Below are 17,796 nucleotides of genomic sequence, written 5' to 3'. Positions count from 1 at the left end.
TTTTTTTTTTTTTTTTTTTTTTTTTTTTTTTTTTTTTTCTCCCCCACATCACTGGTGGTGGGAGGGAGGCAGCAAATGGCTGTGTGGTGCTTAGCTGCCTGCCAGGTGAAACCACAACACAGGCTCCTTTCAGTGCTGCCCAGTGCTAGGACAAGAGGCACTGGGCACAAACTGGAACACAAGAGCTCCCTCTGAGCCCCAGGCAGCACTTCTCTGCTGTGTGGGTGAGGAGCCCTGGCACAGGCTGCCCAGAGAGCTGTGGGGTGTCCTCCTTAGAGGTCTTCAAAAGCCACATGGACATGGGCCTGGGCCTGGGCAGCCTGCTGGGTGTCCCTGCTTGGGCAGGGCTTGGAGCAGGTGACCCTAGAGGGCCCTGCCAGCTTCAGCCACACTGTGATTCTGTGAATATATTATATTTAATACAAGTCAGCTGTTAAGTTATAAACAAATAGCTAATACTAAATAAAAGTGAAATGCATATGTTTAAATATACATCTGTGATAATATTATAACGGACTTGAGGCTGTAGCCAACTAATATACCTTTTAATAATGGACAATTGTGACAAGCCTCCTCAAAGGTAGCTTTGTTTATATATCCTGCATACAAATTGTTCTGATCCTCAGTAATTTTCAACTACACATCAAAAGTATTCAGGGAACAAGAGGTCTTCTGGTTAGGGCAGATGTGTTTGCTATATGTAGTGAAATTAGACTGCTGTGTAACATACAAAAAAGTAAATATAATATTGGAAATATTTTTTTCATGTCCTGTAATGTGAGGAAAAATACACAAGACCAAACAGTTCACTTTCACTGAAAAGTGAGTAATACATGAAGGATAATTAAACCACCACATTAAATTAACTTTTAAAATTAAAAGACAAGAAAGTTTAAGACTCAGGGCTGTTTTCCATATGCACTTGAGTTGTCTCCTTCACCAGCTTTCATTACACCAGGATAAGGAAACAGTTCCATCCCTTACCCTAAATATGACTTGCTAAAACGAGTGCCTAGAGGATGAATCTTAAATATCTATATTTAAATAGCATCATGTCTTAATTGAATTCTGTTCTGTTTTTATGTTTACCTTCTTATCTTATTAAAACTAAATTGCTTGTCTCACTACAGACAGCTTTTTATTCACTGTTTGTGTTAGACTCACCTTAATCATAATTTGTCAACACCAAGGTAGTGTTTTTCCACCAGTTTAATTAACTAAAATGTATTTCAAGTGTGGTGGATTAGAAAAAGTTCAGTTTATCGAAATATACAAATGTAAGAACTTGATGTTTCCCTAGCAAGGCTGACACAATTCATAACTAACTAGAGATGATTGCTTTTGTGTATCTTCCCATGAAGGAAAGGACTCCCTCTGAACCTGCAGGACAGAACACCTATAAAAGGCCCAGTATTTCTATGAAGTGGAGTCATGCTTTTCCACCTTGTGTGTAGTAAACCTGCAAAGCCTGCTGTCCTGTGGTGGGGATGAGAGTGGCTGCACAAGAAGTGCTCATCACGTGCAGACACCAGGCTCCTTAGTGAATCAGCACCGCGTGCATTTGGTGTTGTTGTTCACAGGATCACAGAATCACCGTGTGGCTGAGGCTGGCAGGGCCCTCTGGGATCACCTGCTCCAAGCCCTGTCCAAGCACGGACACCCAGAGCAGGCTGCCCAGGCCCATCTCCAGCAGCTCTGGAGATCTCCAAGGAGGAGACCCCACAGCCTCTCTGGGCAGCCTGTGCCAGTTTTCTGTCTTATTCTGTCAGAGAAGATTGGAAACCAGAACCTGGGAAAAACACAGAATTACTTGACTATTAAGCTTTTAAGTAAGTCTGCTTACTTCATCCAGGGAAAAGGACACATTTCTATTTGGCTGGGAGTCAGGAACTCCACTTTGCCATCATTTCTGAGCCAGGAACCAGTCTTCTAACGTGTCTGTTTCCTCAGCCAATGTAGCTTAGCCAGCTTTTTCTCCAAGCTTGTCCTGTCACAATTGCTGTTCCTTTGCCTCTTAATTTTCCATCTGTTCACTCGTGTCTTCTGAAGTTAAAGGATACCAAGAAGGAAAAAGCAGCAGCAGTGGCTGAGCCTTAGTACTCTGCAGCTTGCATACTGCATTAAAGCTTGCCATTAGAAAATGCTTGCCAGTGACCACAACTTCCAAAACACTTAAACAGAAAAGGAAACAGAAAATAAAATAAAATAAAATAAAATAAAATAAAATAATAATAAAAAAATGCTAGAGGACATCACTCCAGTATATCCTGGCCCCTTTTGCTAGATCATTGCTGAGTCCAGTTCTTATAACATCTCATGACAGCAGTCTTCCTCCTGAGAGAGTGTTGCTTTAAGACTAAAAATCTGTTGGTGGAACAAACTTGTTATCTTTGTCACTATATAAAGCAAAGCAAAGGCAAGTGCCCTCACATGCAAGTGCAACTGTCGAACACAAACCACAAATTTCAAGCATGAAAAATAAATCAAGGATCCCCAAATCCTTCACATTCTCTTCAAACCATACAGAACAAAACTTTACATCAAATTCCATATAGCTCTTTTTCTTCTTCCACAGTGAAATCAGATTTCATGGCTGGAGGATATGAGCTCCATCCACCAAAGCAGGAGGATGCCACAGCTAGCAGTTTTCCAGGTAAGCAGATATTTGTACACAGCACTGAGCCCTCTGGGCACCTTCTGCACTGAAGCATCCTCTTTCAGCATCATGGAGTCTTTAGTGCAAGTGAGTTCTAACTCAGCACAAAGGAGTCTGTTCACAGAGGAGGGGCAGCCTGGAAAGGGAAAAGGCAGTGCAACACAAACACATTGTATTCCTCTAGCCATAATCTTGTTTTAAAAAAATATTGAATGTTTCATTTGGCATAATTTTAGCTATTGCAATTTGTCTTCTGTGAACAGAAAGAAGAGCATTGTGCAGTGAATCTGGGCAGGAAGTTGTTTAGCTGCCAAGACTTTCTGTTTAGAGTTTGAAATTGTTTTCTATTTCAAATTGTAATGAGAATTCAGAATCTGGAAATATTTATTTATTTATTTATTTATTTATAGAGCCAATGCAATCCAATAAGGAAATGTCCTCCATATACTGCAATGTAAGGCTGAATACACAATGCTATTGTTTATAGAAACCAGGGGATATAATAATTTTATAGGCTTTTTCAGGTCTTACAGGTGTTTTGCTCAACATATACCTTTAACCTTTAGTTGTATTCTTAGAACTGTGACATGGGCTTGCTACAGGTCCGCAGACAGAAAGGTGGAATTCATAGTATTGGATTACAAGGTGACCCATTGACTATGTGGATATACCCAGAGCTACTGAGTTCTTAAATTTAACAGGTTGTTACTTTCAGCTAATTACTACAGAAGGGAGAGTGCTTTTTTCCATATCAAGAAAACAAAAATATAACTATTATAAATATTTTTGTTTAATCAATCTCTGTTTACTATTTAATAAATCATATTTTCTATATTTAATACATTATTTTTAACACTGCTTACAAATAAGTATAGCAAGGTACAGTTTAATGAATGTAAACTTCTAGTATTTAAACCAAATTACATATGCTAAATCCTTGTGCTTCTTCTAATTTCTTGGTGTGCAGACATGGGACAGCTTTTTCAAAGCCAGAGGTAGTTCTGTTAGTGTTTCTACAAATAGAAATGTAGGTACTTGGGTTTTTTTCTAAGCCACAGCAAGTCACTCTACCCTGTATGGTTTCAGGTGATAATCTTGGGGCTTTCAGTGGTCATAGTGTTAGAGCCAGCCTGGACCGGATTTGCCTCACATAAGCAATGTTATCAGTCCCGGTTTTTCAGGAAATTGTTCAAATTAATTCAAGCAGCAGTTACCTAGGAAATGTTGCAAAGACCACACAGCAGCAATTCCAGAAAAAAATAATCTGCAAATAAAGCTTTAAAAGAAAGTAGATGAAATTCCATTTCACTGTTTTGAGGCCTCCAGTATCCTGTGGCTTCCTGTGACCTCCACGAACATCTACGGGTTAGACTTGAATATTAGATATTTCCCAGCATAAGGAAACACAACCAACATTTCCCAGCATAAGGAAACAACCAACATAGTGTTACATGCAGGAGTTATTACTACACTACAAGAGGAATTACAAGGTTTTTAGATCTTCTATCAAACCTACTGTGTTCATTGCAAAGAGCTTCTCTAAACTATGTTGAACTAATTTCTAACTTACTTACTCGTTCAGTCAGGGCAAGTGCCTACACTTTAACACTGACAAAATCCCTAAAGCAGGGTGGATGCTCTCCCTCTCCCCTTCTTCAGAACAGACATTTTCTGTCGAATCTTTTCAATGGAAAGATTTCAGCCTCAACTCCTCCTTTATCTACCCCAGCTCATATCTCCTCCTGATGTGACACATCATGGTAAGATAGCCATTAAGTTGGCCCATTATTAGCACTAACATGCATTACCCCATCCAAAAGGGAGTTGATTAAGGTGGTTTTAGTCCTCCTCCTCACAGGGGGGTAGCCAGATATACAGAGTAATGTCTAGTGAAGCTCCCCTTTTCCTCCTCAGAATGCTCCTGCTAGATACACGTTGCTTTCTGGGCTCAGTTAGGATTCAGTGGAAATACCATGTGGGTGTGATGAACGTCATGCAAATATTCTCTTTCTGCTGGGCTCTCTGTGGTGAACAGGAATATAATGAAGTGCGAAGTGTAGCAGAACACTTTCCTTTTGAGCTCCAGAACACACAGGGCAAAGGACATTCTGTCTTTACATCTGGGTAAGATAAGTTGAATCCATACTAAACTTGTAGAAATATTATGGACCTCATTCTTCTTAGCATTTGCTACTGTATGATTATCAGGGCTAAGAGAAAAATACATTGATACATGTATTTATAAGTGGTGCAAGAACATTTTTCCTTTTTGATTTCTCTACATGTCATTGTTCCATAAATGTGTATTTGTTTCAGATGAAAGAAAAAAATGGTAAATTTCCAGTTCAGGGAGCACACTTGTTAACACTAGGTCTGTTTTTCTAGTCTGTAAATAGTTTTCTTTTTTGTTGATGTTGTTCTCTTTGTTGCTGTAACGATTTCCGTATTATGCTGCAGATGTAATACATTTCAGCTTAAAGTAGACTGTGCTCTTTGCCAGAAAGTGTGCATGGCTTTAAAAGAAGAGATACTCAGACAGTAAAGTCACAGAGGTGCCTTGTTTAGAACTACAGTAGATCTGTATCTTAATTTTCCTCTAATGTAACCCTTTTCTATGAATGAATAAGTTAATCAACCTCATTTGCTCATGCAATATTAAATGCACACTTTGTAACCATGTATTTAATAAAATTAAAAAAAAAAAAAAAGCCATGAAATTTCAAAACATACATAAGACAATGACTCAATATATTCGTGATTTCAGTTTTTATAGTTGGTGTTGTTATGTTTGTTAACAGTAATAATAAAAGTTGCTATGGTAGTCTTTTAGGGAAAGAAAATGGAGAATAAAACAATTCTAGAAGAACTTCTTCTAAAGAAGTCACAACAGAAGAAAAAAATATCACCAGTTAATTACAAGAAAAGGTTGTTCGTTCTGACAAAAGCAAGCCTTTCATATTACGAATATGACAAACAGGTAAAAACTCATTTTCTAAAGTTAACTGTTCTGAGATATTCTGGTACCACCTCATTCTGCTGGTTTTCTTCTGTGAAACTCAATTAGATGATATGAATTAGGACAACAGGTGTACTTTGTTTTGAGTAGATTCAAAAAATTACAGAGTATCAAATTTTATTTTCATTTTTGGAGAGCACTTAGCCACAGGCTTAATAGTGTCTCTGTTCACAACAACTCGTACAGTTATGCTTGCCATTGAGCATCTGTTTGTGTCCTTCCAAAGACAAAAAAACTTAAGCAAGTAATTAACAGTGGCATATGTTTACACATTGTCTTGAATAGGGATGTTTTCCTTGTTCAGGCCTCCCTCTGAACTGACGTAAATAGCTGGCTTCAGAAATTACTTGTATGAGGCATAATTAGTTCACAATCTTATCCTTCAACTGCACAAAGCAGATGGTTAAGCCATCATTTTCTAAAGACTGACTGTGCGTCACACAAGGGTAGCATTTCACTCAGAAGATCTCCTATTGGGAATGCAAATATAGGTCCCAGGCAACTTATTTCAAAGTTTTTGCTCCTTTGGACCCCTCCTGTGAGTTACATTCCATTAGGACCCTGCGTGGAAGCTCAGTGTGAACAAGCTCCACCACCCTAATAAAAATATGAATGCTGCAGCTGGGCTTCTGTTTTGCACTTAAGGTGTTTTTTTTTCCTCTTAATTCGTCCTTCTTCTCTTCCTCCTTCTTCTCTTCCTCCTTCTTCTCTTCCTCCTTCTTCTCTTCCTCCTTCTTCTTTTCCTCCTATCCCAACCAACCCCCCCCCCCCCCTTCTGCCTTGTCCTCCTCCAGCTGCATCAGATGTTTTCTCAGATATAGGACTGTGTCCTGTAGCTCTTGCAACTGACTTAAAAAGGCATTTGATTCATAAATTGGATGTGGTAGGGCACTGGGGAGGGCTGTTGTTTTTTATTACCTTTCTTTTAAACTTTAACAAAAACAAAGCAATGGCTTCTCCAGCTTGAAACATGGAATTGTGCAGAATAGTCAAACTGGAATAGTCCATACCATGTTGACAATAGATACAATCTGCTGTGTTTTTTTATCTCTTAGAAAAGGGGAAGAAAAAAGGGGTCTATTGAGATTGAGAAAATCCGATGTGTCGAGACAGTGAATCTTGAAGAATTAACACCCGTTGCAAGACAATATCCTTTTCAGGTTAGTCACAAAATCTGTTAATGCACGTTTCATGTCAGTCATCCTAGGGTTACACTGATTATTCCTGCCCCAAGTGCTGATACCTGCTATTTCTAAGTATTACAGATATTTGCAAAAAGTAGAAAATCAGCCCCTATAACTGATGTTGTGACTTTACTAAAATGTTTTTACCTGACTGGGGTAGAATTTGGATCAAGTCTTGATTCCTTTATGTTTAAATTTCTATCAGATATTTGCTTAAATAGGGTCTGAAATATATAGATTAGTACACTTACTTGATTATCACTTTTTTAAGGCAGAATTAAGCACTTAAAAATACTTATTTTAATTCTCAATATCTCTTTCCGCTACTGCTTTTTTGCCTGAATACCAAGTTCAGAATTTGACCCCAGATTGCCCGATTACCATTCAAATGTGCCACACTCAGGGAAACCAACACTAGGCATACAGCTGCACAATGCACTACACATGTTCAGGAATTAAATGCGAGGAGAGAAACATAACTTCAAATTTTCTGCCTTTCATCTTTTTCAATTCCCCAGCTCAGGTTCCTCCCTGAGCCTCCATCAATCCCAATTCTATGAGTAGTGGGGCATGCAGGTCATAGACCCCCCTTGGAATGCCACCTCCAAACAGCACGGGCTGCTCAAGGAAGTGACTAACAGCTGCTGAACAATGTGTTAATCTGTGACCCTGCAATAATTGCCATGGCCAAGGGCAACCTCTTGAGAGGTGCTTAGTATTTCACCATCTGCCTAATCCTAGGTGTCATTCCTGTCTTCATTTCCCTTCTCCCTCCCCAGCTTTGTGGCACTGAATGGCATGTTTATGTTAAATCGTTGTGTTTATCTCAGGAGTTCATAACTCAGTTAAGTTGTAAAAAAGAATGTATGCTGCAGTCCCAGGAAGGGGGACTGTGTTCTGGAAAAAGGGCTTTATGATCATGATAGCTGATTCCCATCAATTCCAGTGTGATGCTGTGGCCAAAGGAGCTAATGGCATCCTTGGACATGGAAGCAGGCACATATTCAGTAAAATCAGGAAGGCTGTGTTTGTTTTGACACTACTGTGATCAGCGGGAGAATATTGTCTCTAGTTCTGGTGACTATAATTCAAGAAAGATGTTGTAAACTGAAGAGAGGTCAGAGGAGAGACTTGAGAGTGCCTAATAGATTGGATAAAGCCTTAAAGAGAAAAGCTCGCAGAGCTCCACCATTTGACTAAATAAAGAGATGAGAAGCAGATTGATCGGTCACGTATGCATACCAGTGGGAATACACATTTAATAACAAGGGCTCTTCAGTGTAACAAACAAAGCAATAAAGTGATACTTGAAATTCATTGCAGATGACTGAAAAGCAATGTACACAAGGGAAACAAAGCCCTGGACTTAACACACACACACACAGTCAGCCCAATACTAAACATGATCCAAAAAGCAAAGCAGATGTTAGTAATTATTAGGTAGGCATCAAATGAAGCTTGCAGAAAATTGTTTGAAAACAAGAAAAAGAAGCTTGTGCACAATGTTTAATTTAGCTAAGCTGTAGGACTACTTACTGCAAGATGTTGTAGATACTAGTTATTTGCTTTAAAAGGCAGCTGAACTAATTTGCAGAAGAAAAATATCTGTCCAAGGTGATGAGGTAAGAATGCATCACCTTTGGATCAGGATTCCCTGATCATGGTACAGCTCCCCTGAGCTTACACTCTGCCTCATATTTGTTACTGAACACTGTTGGAGATGTGTTGTGGCCTGCGTAACAACAGCAAAAAGCTGGAAGATGCATCTGGAAAAAAAAATGGAATGGAAAGAATGAGTTTACGTGTGGGCTATAAGGTCTTTTGTACCCAGAAGACAGTTATATCTAGAAATATTCTATGCTGTCCTTTGTTCCTGCAACTGTTCTTTCAGACACAAACCACTGCGGTCAAGGTAATACATGCAAGGCTTGTATTTATGTAAGATGGCCGTGCTTACAGGTGACCTTGGCAAAACATTACAAAGTTGTAGGAGTTTGATGTCAGTAGGTTTCCAAAGCCTGTTTTTTTGATTCCCAAGCTTTGGTATGAAACTTTTAGGCAGCACACTCTCACTATGCTGTCTTTCTCAACCTCTTCCAGATTGTGTACAAGGGTGGCCTACTCTATGTCTACGCAGCTAATGAAGAGAGACGGAAGCAGTGGCTTGCAGCTTTGCATAAAGGTAACACTAGACCTTTGTCTGCCAACGTATTCAAATAACTGGAGGGGGGGTAGGAAAATGCTCCTGCTGCCTCATTTTGTGCCATTCTTTGTCACCTGCTTTTAGTCTCATTCATACTTCATCTCTGACTGGTTGAAATGCATTGGTATTTTCAAGAATGAATTAGAAAATGTAAAGGATGAAAAATGCAGTGAAAAATAAACCAAAATAAAACTTATTTTTCTATTTTTCATGAGCATTTTGTAATCTTTGTCATATGTGCAGCCTTTACCAATGTCACTTAATCGAGAACAATAATTTATGGTTTGGCTAGTGTAGTACTTACCTTCATAAAGCCACTTTGATAACCCATACTGCTAGCTTTTGTCCTTATTCCCCCCCTCCTTTTTTTTTTTTTTTTTTTTTTTTTTTCCCAAAGGAAATTTCTGTTTTATTCAATGAAGCAAATTCATAGTTATGTAAATCTTGAGTTTTAGGCATAAAATTTATTCTTCAGTGCAGGCAAAAACCTCACATTGAATAGGGCAACTCTCACACATGCTGGGTGTTGTGGGAACAGTATACAATATAGTGGGCTGTGAATAAATATCCTCCAAAATTTTACTTCTAAACCTGTGCAGGAGATACCTCTCTGTGACTGTTTTCACACACAGAGAAAGAGTATGTCAATTACTTTGGCAGGGTTATGGAGAATGTTGACCAGGAGCAGAATAGGAAACATTAACTACATCAGATCTTTTATATAGGTATTGTCAAGAAATCATTAAGGAAAGTTTTGGCATACTGCAAAATGATATATGTGAATAAAAAGATTGCTTTAATCATATAGATTGTAATGGTAATCAGGTAAATAATAGCACAAATATTGTAGCTGCCTACAGGCCTCTTAAAAATTGCATTAAATTACTAGTCACCAAGGGATGCACTGATCCTTTTGGCGCTCTCTTGCGTGTTCAGGAATATTGGGCTTAGAATGGGTCATCTCAGCAGATCTGAAACCCTGTCCTGAAAGAGTCAGCTTTTAAAGTTTCATGCTATGCATACTACATTTCTTTTAGGTGCTTTCTGAATCCAAAAATGCTATTATGGTTTGCAAAACTAATATATCACTAGCACAGTAATAGTACTGGGACCACTCAAAGCAGTGCTTTGAGTATAAAATGTGTCTGTGATAGTGTTCCTCTTTGCTATGCTTAAATAACAAATTTATTTAGCAGACAAACATTAGTTTGGAATTGCCATATGAGGTATTAGGTATCTGTTCTGCTATTGAGTATAAATGATGATCATTTTCTTACAATATATAGTTCTAGAAAAATATTCAGCATATTTTGATATACAAAAAAAAAAAAAAATGTTTTCTTTTAATTGGTTTCATTATTGCTTGTGGAATCTTTATAACATATATGATTTTAAATCATAACTATTGTATCCTACTTTGTCTGTTATCTGTTTGATAGGACTGTACTGTATCCTTCTTGACACCCAGGTTTCTTTCTCAAAGAAAGAGGTACCTGGTGGGTATGGAATTCAGATTTGGGTCTGTAATATAGACAAAATAGTACGGATGTGTGGTGGTTTTACTCTGGTGGGCAGCCAAGTTCCATCACGGCTGCTCTCTCACTCCACCTCCTCAAAGATGAAAGGGTAGAAAATACGACACAAAGGGCTCAAGGTTTGAGATAAGGACGGGGAGAACGCTCAACAGTTATTGTGACGGGCAAAACAGACTCAGAGTAGGGAGATAGTAGTAAGATTTACTGCCTATTAGTAACAAACTAGAGAAGTGAGAAACAAAGGAAAGGAACCAAAAACACCTTTCCCCCAATCCACCCTCTTCCACCTCCTCCACTGGAGTGGTGCAGAGGAAGAGGGAATGGGGGTTGTGGTCAGTCTACAGCACTTCGTCTCTACTGTTCCTTCTTGGTCCCTCCCTTCCCCTGCTCCCCGTGGGGTCCCTCCCACGGATGCCGTCCTTCCCCAACTGAGCCCACAGGCAGCAGCTCCTCAAGCACTGCTCCCACACGGCTCCATACCACAGGGTCCATCCCCCAGGAGCAAACTGCTCCAGCACGGGTCCCCCACGGGCGGCAGCTCCCCCCAGACCCCTGCTCCTGCGTGGGCTCCTCTCCACGGGCTGCAGCTCCGGCCCGGGGCCTGCTCCTGTGGGGGCTCTCCATGGGCCGCAGCCTCCTCCAGGCCACATCCACCTGCTCCACCAGGGGCTCCTCCACGGGCTGCAGCGTGGAGATCTGCTCCGTGTGGGACCCATGGGCTGCAGGGGGACAGCCTGCTCCACCAGGGGCCTCTCCACAGGCCGCAAGGGAACTTCTGCTGCATGCCTGGAGCACCTCCTGCCCTCCTGCTGCACTGACCTGGGGGCTGCAGAGCTGCTTCTCACTCCTCTCTCTCCCAGCTGCTGTTGCACAGCAGTTTTTTCCCCCCTTTCTTAACTCTGCTCTCACAGAGGCACAAAAAACATGGCTTATTGGCTCGGCTCTGGCCAGAAGTGGGGTCCTTATCTAATATGGGGCAGCTTTGAGATCCTTCTCACAGAAGCCACCCCTATGGTATGGCCCCTGCTACCAAAACCTTGCCACGTAAACCCACTACAGGATGAAAAAATGTGACCAAAATATTTGTCTAGAGCTAGGAGTCAATAAAATCTCTGGGGACCTGCAGTTTAGTAAAATGACTTCAATAATCGTAAAGAACATTCCAGTTATGAAGTCTTTCATGTTCTGCTTTTTTTTTTTTTTTTTTTTTTTTTTTTTTTTTTTTTTCCCCTGTGTTTTCCAGAAATTAAAGACAATGACGATTTACTAAGCAAGTATCATAGAAGATTCTTCACCAATGGGAGGTTCCTCTGTTGCAACCAGACTTGTAAAGCAGCCCCTGGATGTACAGTTTGGGAGAAATGTAATATCTTCATTCACTTCTACTTGCTTAGTCTCAGTGATGGTTTTCACAATATTGCCAAATCCACATGGACACTTAAGGCAGTGTAATAAATATACAACCTGATCTACTAATACCTTTCTATGTATGTGCTAAGCTCCTTGTAACATCATAGCAGCTATACATTGTACCTCATAGTATAGTTGAGGAGAATAATACCCCAAAATGATACCTGTTGAGTTTGAGCTAAAAGGATAGTGACAGTTTTTCCTACAAAATAAACAAAAAATTGAAATATTTTTCTCCTTATACTTAAGAACTCTAGCTAAATTGTAGCATTGTGCTCTAAGACCTTTTTAGTGATGAGGTCCCAATAGCTGGACAGGTAGGAACAAGAGAAGTTCAGCACAAGAGTGTGTAAGAATGAGTGTAAAACAATCCAGCTTCATAACTGAACAAAAGTAAAATTATTGTATTAATATACAGTTATGTACCTATATGATCAATATTTCTCTAACCACTGTGATTTAATTTGCAGCATGTATTTTTATTTCCTTTAACATGCTTTGCAAATGCATTTTTGTGGAACTTTGTTGGATTTTTTATTTTTTAACCTATAAAGACTGAGAGAAGAAAATCTGTAAAGTGGTACTCTCTCAGGTTTCACATTTTCTGAAGGGAATTCCCTCATGTCTGCATACATGCTTAACAAGAAATCCCACATTAAGGAAAGGGAATAGAAGATTAAGAGTATTTGGTTTTCTACCTTTTAAAGCTTGATTATCTGGAAGTGTAGAGCGCTGATAGAGCTGCTGACTTCAATCCTGATTAAAGTTTGCTCTTGAGCATTTACTGTCATAATAAAAGATCTAAAACCCCAAATTCAAAGACAAATCAAGAAATGTAGGTGTGAGTAGTTAGGAACCTGATTTATATCTGTGCGACTCCTTGTAACAATAAAGCATTTGCTTTTGAAAATTGAAATTAATGACCTAGGCTTATCCATTATTAATATAGGTTTCATGACTGTAGAACAATTAATAATATAAAGAGTTGTCAGCTGTTTTGTAACAGCAATTTGAATAGCTTCATATAGCTTCACAACTATTTGTTACATGAGCCAATGAGTCTGTGAAACCCCTGGTCAGCTGCAAGGACAAGGAAATATCTCATTGTCAGCCATGGATGACTTAGCCAAAAGAAGAACTGCAAAGAGAAATTTGGTATATTGAATGCTTCATTTCAGCCCAATATAATAATGCATGCATGCAAGATACTGTGCTTTGTCTACACTATATTTGTTCCTAAATAAGTTCCTGAGGTTGCTAGTGGAGATGTGTGGAACACAGGTACATGGCCTGCAGAGGGAAGACTCCAAACAACCTCAGTCTTGTAGCCACTGGGTAATTGAAAGCAGTATTTCTTAACTACCACTCCATAGACTATAAGCATCCATGAAATTATTTAAAAAAAAAAAATCTTTGTGTCCCTTTGTATGCAATCAAGTAAGCTAATACAACTTGGAAAACTAAAGAGCTAAATACAACCTCAAATTTCCCTGAACTTTTATTTTGGCATAGATTAAAGCAATGATTGATGGACTTTTAAAATATATTGATATGGTGCTTGAATTAAGAGAAGGTTGGAAAATACAGAGATAAATAGGTCTATACCACAGTGAGGTGAAATGTCAGCTGTCACAAATATTTATGTTTACTGTGCTGTTGCTGCCACTGTATAGATCTGCAAGTGAAAAAGCCTCAAGAGACAAATCCTTACTTAATTCATGGTATGTTTTTAAACCCTCTCTTCCAGATGTGACACTATGTTGCACAACCTGGTCTGTGAAACCACTGCCTCCAGTTCCTCAAACACTGGTAGGTCAAAATTTTGAGTATCATTCTACAAAGACCCAGCATGATGGGAAGTGCTGTAGGGTGGGAGAGAGAATTGCAAACAGCATCTCACTGGAAGCTGGTCTCAGCTTCTCATGTGCCGTCAGACTACAGCATCCTTCTGTCCAGCAGCATGGTGAATGGAAGGACATTGCTCCCTCTTCAGTGTGTTGTAAATGGCAAACTGGGAAAGTCTCAGCCATTTTCAGTTCACTTAACAGGCTGGTGACAGTAGAGACTACAGTCCTTGCAGTGAAATATTTTACTTTACACATATTTCCAGCAGGATGAGGGAATTACATCAAAACTAGCTCTCTAGTGTTTAGGAGGTCCCCATTCCCCGAGATGCCCAAATCTCCTTTACCATTGTCACCGGAGAAAATGGTGCTCGCAGTACTTGGAGAAGACATAGCAACTAAAGATGTGAACAAATGTGCCACTGTTTGGGTGAGAAGTGGTGGATGGACTGCACTTTTCTCACTCAAATCCCAAGTTACGCTGGTCTGAGGTTGGGTCAGGAGTACAGATGCCTCATTAGGAATGCCTGTTTAGCCCAACTCTATAGAGACAACCTCTAAGTTAATTAATTTGGAAGAGCTTCTGAGCACTACTGTCTTTATTTTAACTTTATATCAGACAGAAATGGCAGGAGCGTGTTGTCCCACCACCACATTCTGGGCCTTGCTGTCCATCTGAGAAAGCTAGGCTTACAGACCCAAAAAGACAAACAGGACAACAGGATGACAAAAAGAAACAAAACTGCTTGCAGCAGTTCACCAAGGTGCTTGATGAAAAGGGGCAATAACTGGCAGGGATAAGAATAAAAGCAAAACTGGAAGATCTGCTTCTATGTTTATTTCCTCTTCTCTCTCCTCCTATACAAATGAAAGGGCAATAGTGCTATCTTTGACCTTAGTTTCACTGCCCAGCCTTGTTATTGAGGTTTGTAGGTGGGAAGAAGGTAAAAATGTCAAGAAAATAGCAGAGAGTGAAGTTGCATGAGTTATGATGTTTTTATCTGTTTAAAAAAAGACTAACAGCATGGTCTGTGTATTCACAGATCGCTACTCCAAATTAAACTAGATTGCGTTTTGAATGATGAGATATTAAAAATTGTTTCCTGCTTTATTTTCATTTGTCTCTGTTCTGTATCTTTAGTATACACTCTGGATCCATTTCCTATCTTTTCTTTGTTAATCAGAAAGTAATTTTTAAAAAAGAATGGAATTCTTATGTATACAATTGATATGGACAGACAGGGCTTTAAGAAACACATGAGTATCAAGAGACAGAAGATAAAAATACAAGCTGTAAAACAATGCTCTAAAATAATAATAATAATAATAATAATAAAGACTTGAAAATAGGCTTTATCAGAGAAGGTTTTGACACTCTTTTTTTTTCTGATAATGAGATTTGAAAGAAATGGCATTGTGAACATGCAGCAGTGTAACTTGTTTTGAATACTGTGGTCTGCTTTGCCTGGCATCCATCAAGAGATGCTTTGTCTATCTGGAGAGAACATCAGTCATGCAAATCTGCTGCTGAACAAACTGGCTTCTGCTAGGCCTTTACGATTTATTTTCGTTGTCTGCTCAATTTCAGAGATGATATTTTGAAAAGAAAATTTAAAAAGCAGGATCATGACAGTATTTAGATTGATTCTTCCAAAACATTTTCAGTAAATGCAGATAAAATAACTACCACATCTGGTTACAACTTGACTTAATTTCCCCAAAATGTATCATATAGATCAGGTTAAGAAGGCTGACTTCTCATGGCAAGGAACAGTCTATATTTAGTTCCAGAGCTACTTCTATAAGTTTTTAGCACATTCTTACTTTGCCATCTCATCTACACAACTTAGTCATTCAAGGTCCCACTTGAACCTCCAGCCTTCCTTCCATCTACCTCCCAGTTCATGCCCCTCACCTTTCCAGCCCCTGCAAGTCTTGCTGTCTTGCTCCCTTGCTCCCTTGACCAGAGGCACTACTGTGTTTCCTTACATCTTTCACCTTTGATGTATCTATCCCTTTCATCAGTTCAACATTGTACCACTAGTCTCCCACAGAGGAGCTGGTTCCTGAAGAGTGTTGCCATTACAGAGAATAAAGGTCAGAAACATGCCTTCATGGGGAGCACTGGGCACTTCCCCCATGCTTTGATAACAGCAGGAAGCAGGAGCTTCCTGTCTTAGAAATACCTTCATCTCTGTTCATGCCTGGCAGCCACTGTCTTTGCAATGGCAAATGCTTCATGTAGGTCAGATAGAAATTCACTGAGTGCACACACATATCTTCTCATGCTAATGTATTGGACAGGGTTTATGGAAGCTTAAATGATGCTGCACATACCTTCGGTTTCACAGTGGTGGCACAGTTTTGCAGGCGGGAGCCATTCCCCTGTACCTATCATACCTGAATCTCACTGTTACCTACAGCTCTCTCTAGATAGTGATGGTAAATTCCTCAATATGAAAATCACAATAATATCATTGACAGCATAAAGGAAATAACAAAGTCCATTCAGTTTCTACTAGAAAGTTACATGCTCTGGGTCTTTCAGCCAGTTCCAGAAACTGAAAGCTGTATATAAGGACACAAACTAAGACATTAATCTGTACCAGGTTACAGATGAAGTCCATCCAGAATATTGCAACAGACAAGTACACATCCAGCAGCAAAACACAAAGGGATGCAAATCTGATGTGCTCATCTTTGGCTGGTTCTGTCCCCTGGCTGGTTGGACAAAACAAAACTCCTTGCTGTGATCCTAATTCTTTCTGTCATTTACTCTGGCCAATGCCTTGCTCTTTCCCGTGATCACACAGAAAGATGAAATCTCCATCTAAGCATGACACCCTGATCATTCCATAAGCAAAACAGAGGAAATGAAGAAAGAAAAAAATAATTTCTAAAGGTTACCAAGTCCAAATCTCTGGGCTGCACGAGTTTATAAGTACTTTTACTTGCTCTAAGCATCAGCTTGTTCTAACATCGCTACATGTTTTTATGGGAAAAAAAAAAAAAAGGCAAGCAAACAAACAGTTAAATCTCTGTGTTATAATTTTATCCATCTTTCTGACAGCTGCAGACAATTCTAGTTCAGTCATTTTCCACAAAACCTACAGGAAGTCTGAGATATGAGTCCTGCCTAACACAGGCTCTCAAGCTATAATCTCTGTTCCACTGAAGTCGGATATGACGAACAGGAGCCAGCTTTCCTGGGTTCAAGTAGTAGCACTTGATGAATAACATATCTAAGTCTAGGCAAATGAGGAGGGTTCTTCTATTAGTAATTCCTCCTTAAAAAAAATGATCATCTCCACAGGAACTTAGTGAGATCAGACTGAGGCTCCTTGTGTTTACAGGAAGAGATACTGTGCGTCTTCCTGCTTAGTGGACTCAGTCATGCATTCACTTGGCTCTTTCGTTTCTTCTTGCTTAAATAAAGTAAAGAAATGTCAGTAAAGAGGAGACAAGCAAATAAACGATGCCATGGTTTTTTTGGACTTAACTTCAAAGAATCATAGCCTGCTTCAGGACATTTGGCATTCTTCCCTCACATTGTATTACAGAGCTTTTCAATTATAAAATAATAATATAAAATAAATAGTTGGCATCTGGAGTCTCTTCTAACTCTTTGTTATTTCCCCCCATCCTTTTCTGTCAGTGTTTTGCATGTAGTTTTTCCTGCTCTAAAGGAATTGTGATGTCTGGATTTTCTCAGTTATGACATTTCTCCAATCTCTAAATGCATTTCAGCACCTAAATTTTAGATGCCTCTTTGCCTATGTTTTTTTGATTGATGTAACCTAATTTTAATGACAGACTTCAAATCCAAGTTATTTGTGTAGACCTCCTGATGATAAAGAGACTTCTGTAGGAAGACACATTTCACCTGAAGGCCCAGGTCAAAGATGAATGAATCCCAGCGTTACATACCTGCACTTGTTTAGATTGCAT

General features: G+C 39.4%; 1 protein-coding gene across 1 annotated transcript in view; it reads left to right on the top strand.

Moving 5' to 3' along the window:
- Positions 1–4,596: 4,596 nt before the first annotated feature.
- Positions 4,597–17,796, top strand: part of BMX (BMX non-receptor tyrosine kinase) — a 29,010-nt gene continuing 15,810 nt past the window's right edge. The window contains exons 1-6 of the mRNA XM_035327192.1: positions 4,597–4,780; positions 5,487–5,633; positions 6,728–6,832; positions 8,957–9,038; positions 11,838–11,957; positions 13,752–13,813. Coding sequence (XP_035183083.1) covers positions 5,496–5,633; positions 6,728–6,832; positions 8,957–9,038; positions 11,838–11,957; positions 13,752–13,813 — 507 coding nt within the window. The 5' untranslated portion in view covers positions 4,597–4,780; positions 5,487–5,495. The remainder of the gene's footprint in view (positions 4,781–5,486; positions 5,634–6,727; positions 6,833–8,956; positions 9,039–11,837; positions 11,958–13,751; positions 13,814–17,796) is intronic.

Source organism: Oxyura jamaicensis, chromosome 1, assembly GCF_011077185.1.
Source record: "Oxyura jamaicensis isolate SHBP4307 breed ruddy duck chromosome 1, BPBGC_Ojam_1.0, whole genome shotgun sequence".
NCBI classification, from domain to species: Eukaryota; Metazoa; Chordata; class Aves; order Anseriformes; family Anatidae; genus Oxyura; species Oxyura jamaicensis.
Note: the sequence above shows the minus strand (reverse complement) of the source record. Positions and strands in the feature narration are given on the sequence as shown.